Raw genomic sequence first — 21,710 nt, forward strand, 5'->3', positions numbered from 1 at the left:
TAAGACCTGGGGGGGGGGGAAGTAGGTTCAGCACAAGTTGCCAAAGAGGGTGATTGAAGTGATGAGTGCAGGGAGGTGAAACCCCAAGGCAGATTAGAAACCTAGTCCCCAGGGCCCTTTACTCCTGGGGTCCTTTACCCCAAGGTAGGGAGCGTGCACCCCGTTCTCTTGATATTCTGAAGGAGTTTGAGCAGAGTACTCAAATCTGTGCTGAAGACAGAGACAAGCACTTTGAAAGATAATGGGTGGGAGAGAGCCAGGTGTCAGGGAAACCAGTTTCATGGAATTCTAGGTTTTAAAAGAAGAGCTAAGGCAGTGGTAACAGGAATAAAGGCTACAATGGATCTGAAGAACCGGATTTGGTGAGTGATTGGATGATGACGAAAGCAAACCTCAGAAACATTTTTTAAGTTTATTTATTTATTTTGAGAGGGTGGGGGGAGGGAGAAGCAGAGAGAGAATGCCAAGCAGGGTCTGTAGCATCAGCACAGAGCCCTACGTGGGGCTCAATCCCATGCACCCTGGGATCATGACCTGAGCCGAAATCAAGAGTCGGATGCTCAACTGACTGAGCCACCCAGGCGCTCGGAGAGCGAACTTTTAGTCATTGCTGTTTAACTCTCTTCACAACCACCTGCTGTCATTACCATCCTCATTTTATCCCTGAGGAACCTGAGGCCCCCGGATGTAAGAAACTTGTCCGAGAATACAGAGCCGTTGCTTGGAGGAGCTAAATTCAGTGCCGGTAGTCTTGCCTGGTACAAGCTCTTGATGTCTGTGTTCTCCCTGGATATGGAGGAGAAGCAGTTCTGAAGTCCTGACATTTCTAGCCTAGTTGGCTATTGCTTCCATCAAAGGAAAGAGAAACTTTGTCCTTTACAGCTCAGTGTGCTCACTGAAGGTTCTGTGTGTGGGTTTATGCTCATCTCATTCTATGTGCTTTTCTATAAAAAGTTCAGGCATCCACTCCAAGGAACTCAACTGTTGTCCTCTCCTTGCCCGGGACTCCACGTTCTGTAGTCTTCAGTACAGGTTCCCCAACCTGGACTTCCTCCTGCCAGCACGGGTATGCCACGAGCATGTCAAAGTAAACAGCCCCAGATCGAACTTACTACTTGCTAGTTGATGACATAACCGTGCCGTTCTGCAGCCCGGGTTGAAAAGTGGCGTCTCCTCTTGACTACTCTCACATACAGCCGTTATCTTACTTGAACTAGAACCATCTCACAATCTCATTAGGTCCCGGAAGTGATTCTCCCCCCCCTGCCTTTTTCTCCTGATGTGAAGGCACACATGCATACACACCTACCAACCAAGCAACTGGCATAATTTGGAGGACTACAAAGCAGCAAAAGACCAGAAAATAGCTGCAAGAGGGACGGGAGGGGGAAGAAAGTACATAATTTCAGGAAAGAGGGGACAGTGCATATATAACACATTTGCTCTTCAATAACTATTTGAGGTTTTAAAAAGCTTTGGAATAAAATTGAAAACTGTTCAGCAAACTATATTGTTAACCAAATTAGTAATATTCAGGAAATAAGTTGGATGAATCTAAACAAATTTTGAACTTTTCGTCACTGACGAATTGACCTAACACGGACGTGAGTAGTTCTCTCTAATCTTGCTTTTTAACCTTCTAAGTAGTATCATTTTATATACATTTACTCTTTCATAGCCTCGTACTAGTGCAGCAGTTCATAAGAGAGACAATTTAAAAAATAAAGGGTACGGGGCAAACCTTTTTATTGAGAAATTGTTGTAGGAGCATGTAGTTGTAAATTGGTACCTAAAAAATAAGATGTTTAAGATAAAGGTGATAGGCATCTTTTTGTATCAACCCAAACTTTAAAATTTGAATAAGGGTTTGTAAATGCTTGGATTCTTAGTGTATGTGCCACCGTGTTTTTCTGTTACTGATATCGTTGGTACTATAAATAGTAGGTGGGGTTGAATGAGAAATGGTATCATACAAACAACAGTGAAGCCTAATTTTAGCCACTTCTTACTCGAGATTCAAAATATGACCCAGTAGTGATTTAAAACTTTTAACAATTTCACAATTTCCCTAAAATTGTTTTTGTCTAATTTTTTTTTTTTTTTTAAGTTTTCCTCAGACTGTTAGCTTCTTCCACATAACTTTTGTTGATAACTCAAGAAATTATTTTCTGGGCGCCTGGGTGGTGCAGTCCGTTAAGCAGGGGACTCTCCGGTCATGATCTCGCTCACTGAGTCGGAGCCCCAGGTGGGGCTCCTCAGTGACAGCACTGAGCCTGTTTCGGATTCTTTCTCTTCCTCTCTCTCTCTGCCCCTCCCCCTGCTAGCTGTGCCTCTCTCTCTCTCTCTCTCTCTCAAAAGAAATAAACATTAAAAAATTTATTTTCTCAAATTAGTGTATGTGCATTTACACCGCATGTGCCTTCTTTTAGGGAACGACTTGATTCCTTTATTTTCTCCAAAAAGAAATACTCCATTTCTCCAAAATGGCATGTGTGGCTATAAATTATATATAACCTTAATGGGTGACAGAATGTTGCTTGTTTGTTGACTTTGGTCATTAAATTAGGTACTTTTTGGAAAACCAAAACTTTAAATGTCTGCCCCCCAAGACATGCGAACCAGGATCTTTCAGGAGCAGCCAACCTCTCGCTAGTGCTGGGCTTAGTCCCTTCCCTGCATGGCGGCCCCTGGCCAGAGCCCGGTTCTTCTCCCATGACTGTCCTTGGCTCAGGCTCTAGCTTGCTCTCCTACTTCTCTTGCCTTCCCGGTCCGCCTGTTCAGCTTCTCACAGTTGATTAATTACCATCCTCATAGTTTATCTATTTTTATTTGTTGCCACAGACTGGCTTTGTAGAGTAGCGAATGTCTGAAGGACAGAGGACCCCTTTCTAGCCACCAGCCCTAAAATTACTTTTTATTTTTCTATCCTAATACCACCTTCCCCCCCCCCCCCCATACGTTAAAAAGTGTTCCGCATCTGCTTCTTTCCAAGCTATGTCCAACAGACTGCACATCCAGGGATTTGATTAGGCACTCAATCAGGAAGAGACAGATGGTTAGGAAGAGAGTATAAAGAAACCTGAAAGGTGAGGGGGAGGGGGGCGGACGCCTCAAGCGAGTTCGGAAATTCCCGGTGCCTTGAACCCCGGGAATCAGGAAGGAGCTGCTGCCCCGCGCCTCCTCGGTGGAAAAGCGGCCCGGGCGGCGCGGGGCGAGGTTGTGCAACAAAGCTCTGGCGAGGCGAGCTCCCAGCAGGCACCGCTCCGCGCCGCCCTCCGCCCGCGCTCCAGGCTTCCCGGCAGGCAGCCCTCGCCGCGCCCCCGGCCCGGCTCCTCCCCTTCTCCCTCCCCCGCACGTAGGCTGGCGGCAGGGGGCGGGGTGCCGTGGGGGTGGGGGGTCTTCCAGCTCGTCGGGCCAGCCGGCCCTTGCGTCCGGAGCCACTGCCGCGCGCCTGGGCCACCGTGGCCATTTTCCCGCAACTGCAAGGCTCCTGGGCCCTTTCTCTCCGGCCCTTGGTGGGGGGCGGGGAGGAGCGCGGGCAGCCGCCTGGGCTGCCTTCTGCAAGGCAGAAAACGGGCACCTAGGCAGGCGGTGCCAAATGTACTGTCAAACGTGGTTTTGTAAAGTTTCTGCTGACACAGCCTAACGTTTAAACGAAACGCCCCGGCTGGATTGACGAAGGCAAAGAACGTCTTTCCTGTGCCCTTTCTGGCCACGGTTCTATCCCACGTTGCTTCCTTTGCCCCCTAACCTCCCGTTTGGCTGGCCAAAATCTGCGTGTTTTTATTTCCCTACTTCCTTTAGCGCATCGCTCTTTTCACTCCTCTTCCCCTGCCCCCAAAGAAATACCACCACCCAACTTCCAGGGCCGGATGAAGCTGCAACTCTTTTTGCGCAATTACAACAAGTGTCGGGTGGTGGAAAAGCACAGAAAGAGCTGGGCAGGAAGGACGCTGGGTCGGAGCAGAGCCCAGGCCTCTAAGCCTTGGGTGGGGCCCTTGCTTGTGGGCGAGGGGCGGGGCCGTAGAGCCCGGGCGAGGCCAGGCAAGCAGGGGAGGGGTGGGAGCTCAGAGGCCAGGCCACCAAACGGAGTGTGTCACGTGCCAGCTGGTGGGGGGCGGGCCCTGCGGGTGGGGGCGGTGTCGGAGCGGAGCCCAGGCCGAAAACACAGGGTGGGACCCGCGCCTCTAGGCGGGGGGGCGGGGCTCGCTGGTCCGGGCGAGGCCCGAGTTCAGAACCCAGTTGACAAAAACAGGGCGGGGCCAGCGAGTGAGAGGCGGAGTTGCAGGGCAGGGGTGGGGTCAGCTCAAAGCCCTGGCTTCAAATTCGGAGCCGGCGCCACTGGAGAGCGAAGGGTGGGGTCGGCGGGCAGGTGGAGCCTGAGCCTGAGGCTGAGGCCGAGGCCGAGGCCTGCTAGAACTCTGCTGGGCCGGAGGGTCGGGATCACAGGCTGCCAGGAGCCAGGCCGACCAAGGCTGGGGCTGCTTAGACAGGCATGTGTGTAAGAATCTGGAGCCAAGTACATGCTCATCAGCCTTCTTTGGCGGGAAAACCTGCTCACAGCACTGCCTCTCTGCTTTTCAGCCTTTCTGTGTCCTGAACACTCAGGGATCATTCATTGGTTATTCTCATTGACGTTTCAAGTCGAATGTTACAATCTAGATACCTTTGACGACATTCTCAGCTATGCTAGACGATACATAAAACTGTAGTAGATTAAGACGTGTGTAATCTGACTAGTAGTAATCCATTATGACCACTTAGTTTGTAAACTTCTTTTATTCCACTCAGTGGAGTATATAATTCCTAAGGTCTGTTTACTCTGTTGATAGCACTTACAAAAGTAGCTTACTACTTGGTAGTGTGGTTCTGCTGAAAAGTAATGAAAGGGAGCCTCCTTTAACATGGGATCCAGAGGCTAGTGAGGGAGCTCTCATGCCGCACTACTCCTGATCAACTGCAGACCCGATGAGAAGAAACGTACCTGGCAAAGCCATCCTGCTTTGGCTACTACTTCACTATCCCAGTTTGAGGAAGAAGGATTTTCTCCTCCCACAGCAACAGCTCAGCCAATGAGAGACTGTTCCTAGCTCAGTGAAAAGCCCTATATACTTCCAACAGTTTCCTGCATTAGTTTTGTTTATAACAGCCCTCCCAGCTTCCTGCTTTCCTTTGTAAAAGAATGTTCCTCTCCTTTGTTCTTGGGACTTGGCTGTGGTTTTGCCATAGCTTGCTTGTCCTGAGTTGCAATTCTCTGCTATTCCAGTTAATTTTTTGCTGTAAAATAACCGGCAGGTTTTATTTATTTATTTTGTAATTTTTCTGAATGTTTATTTTTGAGAGAGAGAGAGAGACAGAGTATGAGCAGGGATGGGGCAGAGAGAGAGAGAGAGAGAGGGAGACAGAGAACTGGAAGCAGGCTCTGAGCTGTCAGCACAGAGCCCCACGCGGGGCTCGAACTTATGACCTGTGAGATCATGACCTGAGCCGAAGTCGGACGCTCAACCAACTGAGCCACCCAGGCGCCCCTGGCAAGTTTTATTTTTAAGGCTAACACAACTTAATTTTGGAACTCTTGAATTTTAGGTTGATGATTTATTATAAGAATATAATTCTGAGTTATATTCTTCCTCTATATCAATATTGATAAACTAAGAAATAAGTCAGAAGAGTATAAGAGAAATGGCTTTGAATCGTTCTGAATATTAATGTTCTTCTATTTGCCTTTGTGTCTTAAAAAGTTATAATGTTTATAGTACAGATGGGTAAGCATAGTATTTTCACCTGTGGATGCAAACAAGATTTAATTCAAAAATAGATTGTATCAGGGACATTTCTAACTTTGATCAAGTTGGCGCTCACTTATGACACATGCCAGTTCTGTTTTAAGTTACATTAAGTCCAAAATTCTTTGAGTGTTTTGTTAAAAAGAGGTGAGTCACATACAAGGATATACTAATGTAATCCCCAGTCACCCTCACATTATAGGAAGTGGGAAGAGCAAATGTAATGTTATGGGACACCCTGATTGGTATCCACCAATAAATAGGCTAAGAATAACAGCTCTTTTTAGGTTTTGAGCTACAATCTTGTGTAATAGTGGTTAAATTGATTTAGGTCTGTGAGTTTGGAGTTGACAACTTTTACCTTCTTAGTTTTGTGAGTATTGGATTAATGGAAAGGCTTAAGTTTTTGTATATCTCAGAGATGCTATGTGTAATTGGGAAAAGAAAACAGGGCAAACTCTTTCACAAAATAAGCTGGTGGAATTTGAAAACAGTACAGTTACTTGAATCAAAAACAATTTCACCTGTCATCCTCCCATGTATTAATTCATTCTACAGTTAATCAGCACCCTCTTACACACACATTTCATTGGTGAAAATGCATCTGAAATTATAGGTACATCAAGCTTTTCTTAGGAGTTATGTTTCTAATGTTACCTGGAATGTCTTGGATTTTAAAAATCCTAACCCAAATAAATGTTAGCACAAAAGACATACTTAATTTGGATAGTCATTTATGCCCATTCTCCCCAAGAGCAGTTTCTGTTTGCTCTAGGCATCCTGTTTACAGCAAAATTCTAAAGCTTTTCCCACCTACTATCCTGGTGAGTATGAGATTCCTGTACCCACACTCCCCAGGGTTCTCAAAGAGACTCTTGAAAGTAAATAATTTAAGTGAGATTTCAAGCAAATGTCTGATTGGACTGATTTTGCATTCAGATTGTAGATAGAGCTAAAATACACACATGCAAACATGCCCATGCATGCTTATACACACGTGTTAACAGGAGTTATCTCAGAGGTTATTACTTTTGACTTTCACCCATTTCCTCTTTTTTTAAATAGTGAATGTGTATTAACCATAATTGGTAACAACTCTCTCATTTAAAAAAAAAAGTAAAATATGGCATTGAACTCACATTTCATTTGAGTAGTTTTATTTGCCTGAACTTGAGGGTTCAGTTGTCACGGAAGTTGAGAGCTTCTTCCTGGAGGAAACATTTGTTTTACAGCATTTTATTTTAGCAGTACTTTGCCGTGTGGACCCTTGTTTCTGTAGCCCTTCTACAGTGGACACAGTGATGAGGCAGTTTAACTAACTGTTTCAACACTTGACATAACTTTCAGCCCCAGCACTGTTAGTATTCCTGTTAATGAAAAGATTTGAGTAAGGATCTTTCTGTTCTTAGGCTTTTGAATTATTGGTAGCTGGGATTTTCCATGTCTAGACCAGGGTTTCTCAACCTTGGTACTATTGACATTTGGGGCCTGATCATTCATGGTTGTAAAGAGGCTATTCTGTGCATTGTAGTATCTTTTTTTAAGTTTATTTATTTATTTGGAAAGAGACAGTGTGAGTGGGGGAGGGGCAGAAAGGGAGAGAGAGAATCCCAAGCAGGCTTTGTGCTATCAGCACAGAGCCCCAAGCGGAGTTTGAATTCTGGAACTGTGACATCACCACCTGAGCCGGAATCAAGAGTCAGACACTCAACCAACTAAGCCACTGGGCGCATTGTACCCTGTGCATTGTAGAATTTTTACCCACTAGTCAGCTGGAGTAACCCCTCCGCTCCCCCAACCCCAGTTGTGATGGCCAAAAACGTCTCTGGATATTGTGAAATGTCCCCTAGATTGGGGCAGGAGGGGGCACACAAAATTGTTTCTGGTTGAGAACCTTTGGTCTGGACAAAACTTGATTGGAAATCTTTGGCCAAAATTGTTCATAAACTTTTGATAAAACAAGACACATATGAATGAAATGTGACAAATGAAACAAGTAGCTAGTTTCTTTTCAAGTTTGGTGTACATTGTTTATTTCGAAAGCCTCATTAAAAAAAAAAAAGCAGTAAAGAATTTGTATGAACAAAACTCAGTCTCTTTAATAAAAAATAGTAAAAGGACCTACGGAGAATAGACATTTCAAACATTAAAAATCAAGCTTTTCTACTTTGAGGACATATTTCAAGCTTTTGGTACTTTTTTAAGTAGAAAGAAATTTCACGGTAGAAGTTCAGTAACTGAATTTTCTCCTACGTCTTCTAGACTTATTGGGGCTGACTTACCAACTATAAATATGTGGTCCTTTAAGAGTTTTCCAAGATCTGAATTTTAAAAATTGAACTTCAAGTTCTCTGAGCTAAGACTGAAAGGATTGTTATGAAGAGGGAAGTATCGTGCTTCACATCTGAAGGTCGTGCAATGTTTTCTTGTCTGAACTTGGACATACGTTAGCTGTAGTGTTGGCTGTGGCTTTGACTCAAAGCTTACATAATATTTTCATGTCTGAACCCGCACATACTACTTTAGCTTTCGTGTTGACTGTAGTTTTGATTTTAAGTTAATTGGCTAGTTTTCACGTGGGAGTTCAAATTATAAGCGATTGTAGTAAATAACCAAATACTTTTATTAGGCACATGATTCCTTTCTAGCTTCAAAAAACAACCTGTAGTTGTTTCTACCTGATTAAAAAATTTCAAATACCTCAAACTCCTCCCCTGCCCCCCGCACACACACACCCTGAAGAAGAATCTGGCAATTCTGAAATTAGGCAGGAATCTGTAGAAATTGTCAACTGAAAATTTCAATTCTGTGACCTAAAACACTTTATCAAAACAGAGCAAAAAAACAAACAAAGTATACTATGCAATGAAAATCAAAGGCGTTTTGAGGATGAGAAACTATGGAATATTACTTTAGTTCTTGCCTGTTTGGAAAAGTAACATCTTCTGAGTACCATGAATACCTACAATGTGAAATGCAAAACAAGATAATACGTAAGAATAGGATTCTCATAGGATCTGTGAGCAGCTGAATAGGACATTTTTGTTACCCTAAAAGGTTTCCCTTTTCCCTTTTTACTCGGGCCCTTTCTCCTTCTTACCCAACAACTCCAGGCAATCATTGGTCTGTTTTCTTTCCCTTTAGATTTGCCCTTCCTAAGATGTTCCAGAAATGAAAGTATACAGTAGGTAACCTTTTGAATCCAGCATCTTTTACTTAGCATAGCATATTTGAGATTCATTCATGTTCGGTTAATTTGTTTTTTGTTGGTGAGTAGTTTTCTATTATGTGGATATGTTCCGTAGTTTTGTTTATCCATTCACTGATTGATAGACATCTGGATTGCTTGCACTTTTTGACAATTATGAATAAATCCTCAACAGATATTCTCATACAGGCCTTCATGTGAACATGTTTCCATTTCTCTTGGGTAAAGACCTAGAAGTGGGATTTCCGGATCACGTGGCAACATTACTTTTACCTTATCAGAAATTGCCAAACTTTTTTCCAAAGTGGCCCTATTATTTTGCCGCTATTAGATGATTTTTGGGAGTCAGTTCTCATAGCTGAATCCCATGTTTCTACACAAATTACTTTTTTTTTTTTTTTTTTTTTTGCCATAAAACACTGCTATCTACGGTACAGTCAAAGGATTCTTCCTCAGTAATTTATTCTTCAGGGGAGCATTGCAATCATATCACTAGTATTTTAGAAGGTGACTTTACTGTGTCATGTCAAGACATGCATCTTGATGGGAGGTCGTTACAGATGAGCGTCACAAGTGTGCCACGCTTCCTCTTTAGGCCAGTCTTGCCTCCACAGCTGTGCCCATTCAGGTTTCTGTGGCCGCTTCCAGTCCGACCTTAGTCCCTCGTGTCCTCAGACACCAGGTCTCAAGTGAGCAGATGAGTGTTTGTAATTATCTCCCTGACTTTTCTTCTCTTCTAAAGTGTCCATCTCCTGAATTATCAATATTTTCTGACTGTCGAAGACTCTAGATTCTTTAGAGAGGAGTCCTTTAGGTTTTTTCTTGAAGATTAATATCGAACAAGTTTGAACTCAAAAAAAGCACTCCCGTGAACTCCGTGGCAAAACTTTTTCACACAACCAGTACCAATTTTTTGAAGGCTTCCTCTTTTTCTCGTGCAATTTTTTTTTTTTTTTTTTTTAGAAGATGTATTTGTTCTGGAGAGAGGAAGAGGGGGCTGAGTCCTATAGCGGTATGCTGACAGTTACTTGCCTTGAAAACTTCAGCTCTTTTTTTCTTCATTTGCCTCTTCCAGAACTTCCAGCACTAGCTTCAGTTTTCTTCACAGACTTAGGCTCTTGGCTTGAAAGTTTTGTTAATGTTGCCCTTGGCAGATAAGACTGTCTTAAACTGCTCCTGCTCGGGAACAAAGGAGGTGACATGATTGGGGGGATGGGGGTGCCAGTTTAGGTTAGCTTTTTTGGTCGAATACCACTTAATGGGAACTGTGAAAAGAATTGAAAAGTGGCTGGCTTCCCTAGAGACTTCTTTCTTAGTTTTGCAGTCGCTAATTTACCTAATTACATCTGTAGATTCTTCAAAATATGTCCCATCTAAAACAAGAACAAGTTGTAAGGTAAAAGGTAAAAAAAAAAAAAAAAAAAAAAAAAGAAAAAAAAATTAAGTTAAATTAAAGGTAAAAGGTTAAAAAAAATTGAGTTAACTTTAAGTATAACTACCCTTATGTTCTTTTTTGTCTCTTTTACTGAGTTGTCTTTCTGTTCCAGCTTGATAATCAAGAGGGCCCTAACGATTTAATTTAAATTTTGAAAGGCCTTAAAGATGCATGGCAATAAAAGTGTGATTTTTAAGCCTTATTCCAGTATTTTAAAAACCAACGTGTATTTTGGTAGAAGTATTTTAGGATAAAAAAGAAGTTTCTTACACCTGTCATTTTTCTTACACGCAGACCTTGGTGACCGAGTCGTGGCGGGGGTGGGGGGGTGGCAGGGACATGTGGACAGGGGGAGAGGGCAGCAGAAAAAAGAAACCAGTGACCCGTAATCAAATTAATAATGTACAAACAGCTATTTGGGGGCAGTCATGGAAATTTAATTTGTTAATCTAAAAATATTTTTGTTTTTAAAACACCTTTTCATTCTGATCTGATCCCTTTAAGTCCTCTTTGTTGCACCCCTTCCCCTTAGACACACTGACACTTGCACGTGGCCTTTCCTGTGGGTCCCCACAGCCTGTCCTCAGGACCTCTTCCACGTACTGATTTTATAACAACTTTCAACTTGCTTTTCTGAGATGATCTTAACAGTGGGTAGGACTGAGATAGGGGGTTACCTATGGCCAAATAGTATGTTCGCCAAATTCCCAGTTTTATTACCTTAGTAGGTTTATCTGGTTGTTTTCAAAATATAAAATTTTCCTCTTTATGAAAGGTAAATAAAATTAGAAAAAAAGAATTTGTGTTTTTGGCTTGTGGTTTTAGAGCACTTGAATGCATCAAATTGTATTGTAGTATAAGTACAGTATAGTAAATTTGATAACTTTTTTGTATCAATTTATATATGAATGAGTATATACTTGGGTAAACAGGGAAGTGTTGCTTAAAATGGCATTGAATATGACAGTTCACAATGCATGTGATACAATGGGAGACGAGATAATAGTACTATCTCAGTTTTTATAAAGTTTAGATAAACTACCACTTGTTCAAAAGTTTTTAACATATGAACTGCCTGGACACCTGGAGCTGTTGTATTTTCCTTCATCAAACCTCCTAGAAGTTATGAACAAATATAGGAAATCTTACTAAGAAGTAGATGTTAACTTGAAGTATACAGATAAGGCAAGCACATAGAAATGATAACTTAATGAATAGTTAACATTTTACTGTACATGTATTTTCTACTTTAATAAAATATGATTTACAGAGAGATCTAAAGGTGAATATGAAAGCACTGCTTTTATTAAAAGTATGATCATTTTCAAAAGTTTTGTGTACAAATGTGCATTATTTGTATACATGCGTGTTGTATTAGGAAAGCCAGATGAAGTCTTGAATACATACCTATGCATTGATTAAGATGTTCATGACTCCATAGCCCGCATTTCTTGATAAACACTGGCAGTATAGAATTGATTAGCTTTATACACGTGATGTTTTTAGGTATAGCTTTCTGAGTGCCCCCAAATCTACAAATATGTTGGTCATATAACTGATGTCACACTTGCACTTTGTGTGAAAGAGTCCTCTCTGGAGTAGGGGTAGTACTGTGACCAATGAAACCTGCCAAGTGCCAGTATCCGTCAGTAGAATTGGCACCTGGCGGTCTTCTTCACAGTGTGACCTGCACTGTGGGTAGAACATTCTTAACCGTCTGCTGTGATTGTGGTCAACCAGCCTAAATGCAAAGCCAAAATTTACTTTTAAAAATTAAACTTGGAAAGTTTGTGAACTGTATGCATTCTTTGTAAAATATTTACTATCTATCGTCATTTCTTAGCCCAGTACAATTCTAAGAGAATCATTATGTTTTAAGTCACGAATAGGGAGAAAAGAGGCTTATCTTTGAGCGACAGCCTTCATTGCCATCAATTTTAAAAAACGGATTTTTAAAAGGAATTTAAAATTTTCTATCGGCTGGAGAGACAAATGCATCAAAGAAATGCATATGTATCGTCATCAAATATAGTAAAACTGGGTATTTAAAATTTTTTTAAAAATTTATTTATAAGAGAGAGAGCACGAGCAGGGGAGGAGCAGAGAGAGAGGGAGACACAGAATCCAAAGTGGGCTCCAGGCTCTGAGCCGTCAGCACAGACCCCAATGCGGGGTTCAAACCCACGGACTGCAAGATCATGACCTGAGCCAAAGTCAGATGCTCAACTTACTGAGCCACTCAGGTGCCCCAGTGTTGTTACAGTTTTTTTAAAAAAAAATAATGCTTAAATTTTTTTTTAAGTTTATTTATATATTTTGGGAGACAGAAAGCAGGAGCAAGGGAGGGGCAGAGAGAGGGAGAGAGAGAGAATCCTAAGCAGGCTCCACACTATCGGTGCAGAGCCAGACACGGGGGCTCGAACTCGTGAAGCTGTGAGATCATGACCTGAGCTGAAATCAAGAGTCAGACACTGAACAGATAGAGCCACCCAGGCGCCCCCTTGTGGTGGTCTAGTTTTCAAACCGTTCATGTTTATTTACTGGGGAAAGAAACAGCAGTACTTCTTGAGCTTCTACTCTGTGCCAGGCACTCTCTAGGTAGGAAGCATACAGCGGTGGATGAGACAGGACGTCCCTGCTTTTGTGACGTTTACATTTAGTAAAGGGATGGGCAATCAAATTTCAGGTGGTAACGCAGGAGAGGAAGAGAGGCTATCTAAGGATGTGACCTTTGAACCAAAGTGGGAGTGTTATGCCGGGGACCAGAGGTGGGAAGATCTGATACAGAGTGTTCCAGGAGGAGGGAGCACCAAGTACAGAGGCTCTGATGTAAGAAATGGTCATTCTTAGGAACAGAAAGGCAGCTGGTGTCGCTGAAACATTGTGCCTGGAGGGACAGAGGTGGGATTGGAGATCAGTGAGACAAAGCCGGAGCCCTACTGCTCAGCTGCTCGTGGACCACAGGAAAGAATTCAGAGCAAATTTTATGGTCTTGGACAGTTTCAAATTGGGAGTGGAGACGGAGACGGACGTAGCTACATAGATACGTAACAGCTCTCGGAATTGCCTTTACTGTCGTAGCGGTCTTGCCGGGAACTCTGCCAGCAGATGTAGGACACCTAGAGCTCCGTGGTGTAGAGTCGTACAGTGCGCTAGGTAGCTTTTCCTGTGCAACAGACCAACCCCTAACTCAGTGCTTGGAAAGGCCCCCATTTATTTAGCTCACTATCCTACAGTTTGACAAATTGGTCTGAGCCTGAATTGTCCTGGTTTCTGCTGAGCTCGCTCTCCTTTCTTAAGTCAGCTCCTGATCAGCTAAGTGGCTCTGCTCCTTGGAGATGACTGGCTCTTGGCTAGGGTAATGTGGTAACAGAACCATTGTGTCCTCCAACAGACTAGTCTGAGCTTGTTCTCATGGTAGCTGGTTGACTTTCAAGAGAGTGATTATAAGTATGCTTTGCCTTTTGAGTCTTAGACTTGGAAGTGGTACAGTATGATTCTGTAGCCACGTTCTGTCGATCCAAGCAAATCACATGCCCAGCCCAGCTTAAAGGAGCGGAGAAATCGATTCCACCTTTCGGTGGAAGGGCCTGTAAAGTCACATTGCATAGTGGTGGCTATTTGTACACACTCTGTTCCACACTCAAGGTCTTTTTTTTCTCTGAGCCATTCATGAGTTTGTGATTGCTTTGTAAATCTTAAGTGAAGGTATCCTCACTCAGAGAACCTAATTAGAAAGAGGAGTGTGACCATAATGGTGACAACTTTTGTTTTAAATTTAATAGCCTAGGATATGAAGACACAGCAAACACCCCAGTATAGAAGATAATGTGAGCATAGCACTTGTAGTCAAAAGCATAATTATATCCAATCCATTGTTTGTCTTGAGATCGTATTACGCTATCTTGGGTATAACGGAAATGCTCTTTGGCTGCCCAGATGAAATTTAGCATCGCTATTAATATTTACTGGTTCCCTAACCAGAGATAGGTTTTTAGTTAATTTTAAATACATTCGGAGAATGGTGCTTCTACTCAGCAGCACTGAGCAGTAGAAGGCGTCATTGTGCCTTCTCTTACCAGCTAACCGAACACTGAGCGGTTTCAGCAAGCCGTGTCCTTGAGCTGTCATGTGGCCTGCACATGCTAATAAGGAGAATGAGGAGAATTAACAAGAGGAGAAGGCTGGCAAGGTTTTGCGTGGTTTTTTTTAAGTTTTCGTTTTCTTCAGTGGATTACAAAAAGGTAAGATAATAGTGAAAGTAAAGGTAGGAATAACAAGCAAAAATAATAATAAAGAAAGAAAAAGACAAAAACACCTTCTTTGCTTGCCAGAATAAAAACTTTGCAACCCAGTGTTAGCTGCTATGTATTTGTGAATGTGACGGACAGAGGCAGGGCAGAGGGAGGGGCTTGTCCCGTACTTGCAATGGTCATCAGTCTGGGGACATGGTTTTGGAGGGCAGTTTATTTATTAATGTCTGCTTCTCCTTAATGGTATATTGCTCTTTCTGGCCCAACCGAGGCAGGCACACCATTCTAGGCAAACATTATTTTTTCAACAGCATCTGAATTCTTAATGAATTACTTGTGGACAAATACTGTGACTGCAAATTCGATCATGTTCTTGTTGATTATTACCATTCTCCTCCCCTCAACTCCCATCTCCCTTTAGGTTGAATACCTCACAGGTAATTTTGCTCTTCCCATCCCTACCTGGAACTAGAGGCAAAATTTATATCATTTTAATGTTTAATTATGGTAAAGATATGGTATCTCTGATCACTAGAGAACATAATGGATTATTCTGCACCATAGTTATTCAAATGGAAAATTAAAACTGAGTCACCTCTTCCCCTTGTTATTTCAAAATAAATTATAGATGGATCAAATATTTAAATGTAAAAAATGAAAGTCAAACATATTAAAAGAAAACATGAATGAATATGTAAAAAATCCTGGGGTGGGGAAGACCTTTTCCAGCATGGGCACACATTCTAGAAAGCATGAAGAAAACAAATGGATAGACTTGGATATTTATAATGTCAAATTTCTGTTTTTAATCCTTTTAAAATTTAACGTGTTATAAGTGTTCTCTTATGTTATAAAATACTTCATGAAAAGTGAGTTTTTTATGAGTATGTAACAGTCTATCGTATGAAATACCACACTTCATTTAACCACCATCCCATATTTTTGTACATTTTCCCTTAATTGCTCATTTTTTTCAAATAATGGCATAGTACACATACTTGATAAACATTTGATCGCACATGAGACCATAAAGATAGGTTCTCTAGCAAATAGATTATGACATTTACTTACATTTCTGTGATTACTACTGACATTGGACAGTTTTTATGTTATGGGCTTATACTGTTAACTACTTTTAATTAAACAAGGAACACATGCACGTGGCAAAAAGAATTCTTAACATTGTAAGACAAACTACAGCGAAAAATGAGTTCTCTCCCTTGAGGTAATCACTGATGTGTTTCTTACATATCCAGAAGGGGTCTAAGTGAATCAAGTGTATAACCCACCCCGCTTTAAAAAAAAATACAGATGTTAGCATACTGTGCGCACGGTTCTGGTTCTTTTCACTTAATGTGTAATATCATAGAGATCTTACCTGCACACATAGATGTACCTCCTTTTTAATAGCAGTATAGCATTCCATTGCTTGGCAGTGTGATAATTTCAGCTTTTTACTGTTGCAAACAACTCAGATAAACCATTTGGTAAATATTTTTGCACTTGAGTATCAGAATTATTGGTTTAACACTTAATCACATGCATACACATTTTGATGGATACTGTTAAATTGCACTTTATTCCAACAAATGTTCTCATAATCAGTGCAAGGCTATGATGTGATTTCCCACACCTTTGTCAGTATTGTAATTAACCAACCTTTTTAATCTTGGTAATCTTTAGTGAGAAAAATGGAATAACGTTAGGAGTTTGGATTTGCATCCTTTTGATTATGAATAAGATTCTTTATATACAATTACAAAGCATCACTGTCTCTTCTTTTCGTGACAGCGTGATCCTGACTTTAGGAAAAAAAGTTTTTATTAAAATGGGACATACTTTTTTGCATGGTTTTATTTTAATGGAAACACTGCTGGATTTTTGTATTCTCTGCTTTAGAGGTGAAAGTAGAAGGGACTTCAGAAGTGGTTCAAGAAAGAAAAGTGCAACCTGTTTCACTTCCGAATTCATAAATTCACGTTTTCCTGATTTTCTTGATTGAATGACTGGAAACTCAAGTGGTTTGTTTTAATTTTGGTGGAGGTAGGGGGCGCCTGGGTGGCTCAGTCGGTTGTTGAGCGTCCGGCTTTGGCTCACGTCATGATCTCGCGGTCTGTGAGTTCCAGCGCCGCGTCAGGCTCTGTGCTGACGGCTCAGAGCTTGGAGCCGGTTTCAGATTCTGTGTCTGCCTCTCTCTCTCTGACCCTCCCCCGCTCATGCTGTGTCTCTCTGTGTCTCAAAAATAAGTAAACGGCGGGGCGCCTGGGTGGCGCAGTCGGTTAAGCGTCCGACTTCAGCCAGGTCACGATCTTGCGGTCCGTGAGTTCGAGCCCCGCGTCAGGCTCTGGGCTGATGGCTCGGAGCCTGGAGCCTGTTTCCGATTCTGTGTCTCCCTCTCTCTCAGACCCTCCCCCGTTCATGCTCTGTCTCTCTCTGTCCCAAAAATAAAAAAAAAAAAAAAAAAAAAAAAGTAAACGTTAAAAAAAAAATTAATTTTGGTGGAGGTAGGGTTCGGTAGGCTACTCAGGGGAGAGAGAAGCCACTGGAAGGTTTTTTTGTGCAGAGTGCTGCAGAGGCATCGCCCTGCTGCCGGTTTCCTGGTGATTTTCAAAGTTCCCTACGGACGGAACCGTTTTAGCCACTGGTGTTAAAAAGAGTTGATTGTAGCATCATTGCAAATAGCATGATTTACTGGAAAGGGCCTTGTCTGGGACTTAGGAAGCCTCTGCTCTGCTAGCTCGCTCCCAGCCTGTCACACCTGGGAGCTCCGGACCCCCTGACAAGTTCTGTGCCCTGGGACGCCAGCTGTGCTTCTCAGCAGGGTCCTCTGTCTTTGCACTCGTTACAGCGTCTGTGCAGAGAAGGAGAACATTGGGGGAATATGTCCTAATTTTACAGTGGGCAAAACCTGTGACCTTTCTTCTGGGCGGTTTTTATAATACTGCCAGTTTAAATTCCCCTCGCCCGGCCCAGACTGAAGTTTAAAAAGAGAAGTGACACCACGGATAATTCCATTTGGTCCTTTCTGTATATGAATTTAGTTTTTAAATGAATGTTTTAATACGTTTCATTCAGGCATTAGGACCAGAGTAAAATTCGTCCCTTTTTCTCTTTTACAGTAGCACTAAGCACCATGCCTTACATGCAGCAAATATCCAGAAATTCTTTGTTAAAGAGTCAGGTGGATGTAAACTGTCAGCACTCTCTCTTCCCAGTACATTATTAAGTCTTTCCACTGAGATGTACTAACTTTTTCTAGTTGTACATTCCTGTTTTAACCTCAAATTGTGACTACTTTATAGCCACATTAAATTTGGTGATAAAGGCTGGTTAGTAATTAAAATCCCATCAGATAAACACAAATCTACTTCTAGTATATGTATAGGGATTGTAGGTGTTTGAGGCTTGTGAAATATAAAATACTTGTTTTCTGTTTTGAAAAGATTTAAACCGACGAAAGGAAAAAACTCAGCAGATCTCTGCTGAGAGTGAAGTTTAATGACTACTACCTGAAAATTGTTTGTAAAGGTTGAAATACTCCCTTACTCCCACTAGAGGGGGATTCCTTCCAACTTAGGTAAAAATGCTCTTAGATCCAACAGGAAAACCTTTGTATGACATTGATCTTTCTCTTTTATTAAATGGAAGTTAATTTCATGGTTTTTAAATCAGCTGTTTTTGTGTTGGTATTGAAATATAAAGCCTCTCAGAAACAGAAACAAAATATAAAGGAAAATCTAAAGTACAGCTCAGGAGAGCTGGAGTGCATACGTATTTAAACCACAGTGCTTTTGAATAAAACAAAATATACTTTTTGAGTCGGTTTAATTAAATTGGTCAATACTTAGGAATTGCGAACCTCTTCAGCCCTCCTGGAGATAGAATCTGGGGTGGAGGAGGGGGCTGACCTTTTGAGATCCACCTCCTGGTTCCATACTCCAAGTCTGTCCATACTCCAGGTCTGTCTGTGTCTCTGTCTACCAAGAGAGCCATGCGGACAGTTCCTAAATTCCACTTGAAAGCTTTGGTTTGCTGATATCTCAAGTTGTCAAATACATTGAAGCCATAGCTTTAAATAGATTTCTATTTGCTATTGAATTTTCTTGCTACTTTGGCTTTTTATAATATGTTAAGCAAATGCAGAACTCACTTGGGGATTTTTTTTTTGTAGATTTAAACTTCTAATACATTTTGAAAGTAATTGTATGTATATTAAAATATCACATCGAGGGTGAATATACCTAACATTAATGTATGCAGCTATGATCTATGTATATAATTTAAGAGTAAATGTCATATAATAGCCTTTACAGTAGTTAAGATTCAGCAAATGCGTTATTTGTCCTTTGCCTTTAACTAAAGTCTTCACTGTTGATTAGAAGTTTTAATGTAAAAATATTTGAGGTTAGTCATCTCCTGTTGTGAAAGACAGGACTTAGGAAATTCAAACATACGTAAATTGCCAGTAAATTGCCAATAGCCGTTGCTCCCCCCTGCCCCCCAGGCCCTTAAACAAAGTCTATAATAAGATCTTGCTTCTAAATCTAACAATGAGCTTTGGAAATCAAAGTGTAAACAGACATGCTGTCAGTGAGTCTTATAATGATTTTGTACTATAGTTGATCCAACATTTCACATTTGGTATCGGCAACATATGGTTTTCATCGAAACGAGTCTGGTCACCTTCTCACTTCGTCACTTGTTTCTCTTGCTTTGTGCCCCCCCCCCCCCCCCCCCCCCCCCCGTCTCTGTCAGGTGCCAGGTGGTGGGAGAGCGTCACTTTCAGCGAAGCAGTTGGAGAATACAATTTGTTCCTCATTTCTTTTTCAACCCCCCTACTGGATGACAATCTTCTCGAAGTGGTCTTCTTCTCTCTCTTTCCTTGCCCTCGAGGGAAGAATCCAATTTTGTTTGATACAAGAGCCATTGGATAGGCCTGTGTGCCTTCCACTTCAACACCTACCACAAAGGCCTGATTTTAAAGGGTTCAGAACTCACAGCCAACCTGCCAGTCTGGTGCCACCGCTCACCCCCCCCCCCCCCCACTGTCTCCCGCAGACACTTAAAAACATTCGTATCGCCTTCTTTCCTTGCTCTTTTCCATCATATATTGGTACTTTGTAGTAGTCAAAGTTAAAAGCTTTACACACCAGACTGAATAATTATGTTTAAAAAACAGTAATTATCAATACACGTCTTGTTCCATGCAGCTTTTTAAATTCATGTTAATGAGCTCTGTCTTCTCATGCACAAGACTGACAGGCAATTCTGAAGTTTTGCCATCATTTCACAACTTGTTGCTTAGACCTGGCCTGCCTTTTCCCGAGTATTGCTCTCGGCAGCCTTGCTCTGCAGCATTCCACAGACTCAGGACTGCCCACTCCGCTGCGAGCAGAGCAAGAAATCACTAGCAGCTTCACAAGCATGATGAGATTTCACTACGAAGCATAACTTTCCCCTCACTGTCCGTAAGAGATCAAAAAGTATGTGCAACATCTTGTGATTGAACTGGGAAAGGTGATTCTCCTAACTTCCCCAGATCATTTTGAGGAACCCCTACCACCATGTCAACACGATGGCAAACAGATTAATTTAATAGGAGCTCACCCTGTTACAAAACTGGAGCCCAGGGCAGTGACCTGGATTTCAACCCATCCAACTCTTGAAGAGAATCCCAGATCCGTCTTTCTTGACTCCGGGCGTACATTGAACCCCAGTTTTCTCCAAACTCTTGGTTCCAGGCCACGCCCGTGCTCTGGTGTCTGGCTAGACTCAAAGAACGTTTTTGAGAGTGCCTAAATTATGTTTTCCTTATGATTTCAGGTTGAAGTCTTGACCTCGGAGGATACCGCCTTTGGACTCAAGGTGTGTAGTCTGACGTAGCTCACTGTATAGGTCCCGTCAGCTCCCCTAAGCGCATAGGAAGGCTGAGCGGATAGGACTTGCTTTTATTATCAAATGCAGAGTTTCTAAACTCTCCCACAGTTTAAGAGTTGCCCTCACTTGTGATTACGATTAGACTGTGGTAGTATTTTCTTTACCTTCTTTCTCTGTGGTCTAGAGTATAAGAAATAGTACAGGAAACCACGCGTTTCCATTAGTAGCAGTTGACTTTGAAGTTTGAATTCGCCACGGAACAGGATTTACTGAATGGCCCCCCAGGTTGGGAGTGCAACCACCACGACCGAAGGTTCTCTGAGTACTGTTTTGGTTTACCACTCTACTTTCATTAATCCATTTATTCATTTTCCCTGCTTCAAATAGTTACTGAACCCCTGTGTTCCAGTCGCAATTAAATCCCCGTTCCTGCCCTTAAGTGGCTCACAGTCAGTTGGTAGGCTTAGGCCTATAAACAGATCAGTTGTCCTGCGGTGTCCTTGTCTCCCTGCTAGAAGTGTTGGGGGGTGGGGGTTGTTGCGGGAGTGGGCGAGGCCGAGTGGGAAGGCATTCTAGGAGTCTGAGCCCTTGAGAGTGGATTATATTTATAGGCAAAGGAGGAGGACAAGAGAAACGAGAACTATTTTCAGGTCAGGACAACCATGAAAAAAACCAGAGGGAACTGAAAGTAGTTAAATTCTGCCTGGGTAGCAAGATCGGAGGTTGAAGAGGTTAAAGATTTGAATTTTATCCTATAGAAAATGCAAAGCTATTCAAAGATTTCAAGCCAAGGAGTGGTTAGATTTGCAATTTAGATGAATTTGGCCACTTTGTGGAGGATGGACTTGCCAGAGACCAGTGAAGGGCAGTTGAGTGGACCAGGTGAAAGACCGTGTGGACCGAGCCAGCCTAGTGAAAGAGTAAAACTAATCCTTCAGTCTCGGGGACTGGTGATCCTTGGGATATGCAGGGTGAGGAAGGCAGAGGAGCTGAGAATAAGACAAAGAGGTGGTGTGTAACACTGAGAGGGCAGACACAGGAGGGGCGGAAGAATTACAGTCTTCCAGGCCTGTAGTGTTTTCTCAGGTTGACTTGCCTTTTGGACGTGTATTTGCTAGGAATTCCTTTTTTTTTTTTTTTAATTTGTTTTT

The 21,710-nt window shown here is 42.1% G+C and overlaps 1 protein-coding gene across 12 annotated transcripts in view; it reads left to right on the forward strand.

Annotated features, from left to right (window-relative positions):
* ARID1B (AT-rich interaction domain 1B) overlaps positions 1–21,710 on the forward strand; it is a 450,488-nt gene that overhangs the window by 249,841 nt on the left and 178,937 nt on the right. For 9 of the 12 annotated variants that reach the window (XM_058736206.1, XM_058736204.1, XM_058736199.1 and 6 more), the window contains one exon: positions 20,506–20,547. The exons of the other annotated variants lie outside the window; for them this stretch is intronic. In XM_058736206.1, the coding sequence (XP_058592189.1) occupies positions 20,506–20,547 (42 nt within the window). The remainder of the gene's footprint in view (positions 1–20,505; positions 20,548–21,710) is intronic. 12 annotated transcript variants of the gene reach the window in all.

Source organism: Neofelis nebulosa, chromosome 6 (assembly GCF_028018385.1).
Source record: "Neofelis nebulosa isolate mNeoNeb1 chromosome 6, mNeoNeb1.pri, whole genome shotgun sequence".
Classification (NCBI taxonomy): domain Eukaryota; kingdom Metazoa; phylum Chordata; class Mammalia; order Carnivora; family Felidae; genus Neofelis; species Neofelis nebulosa.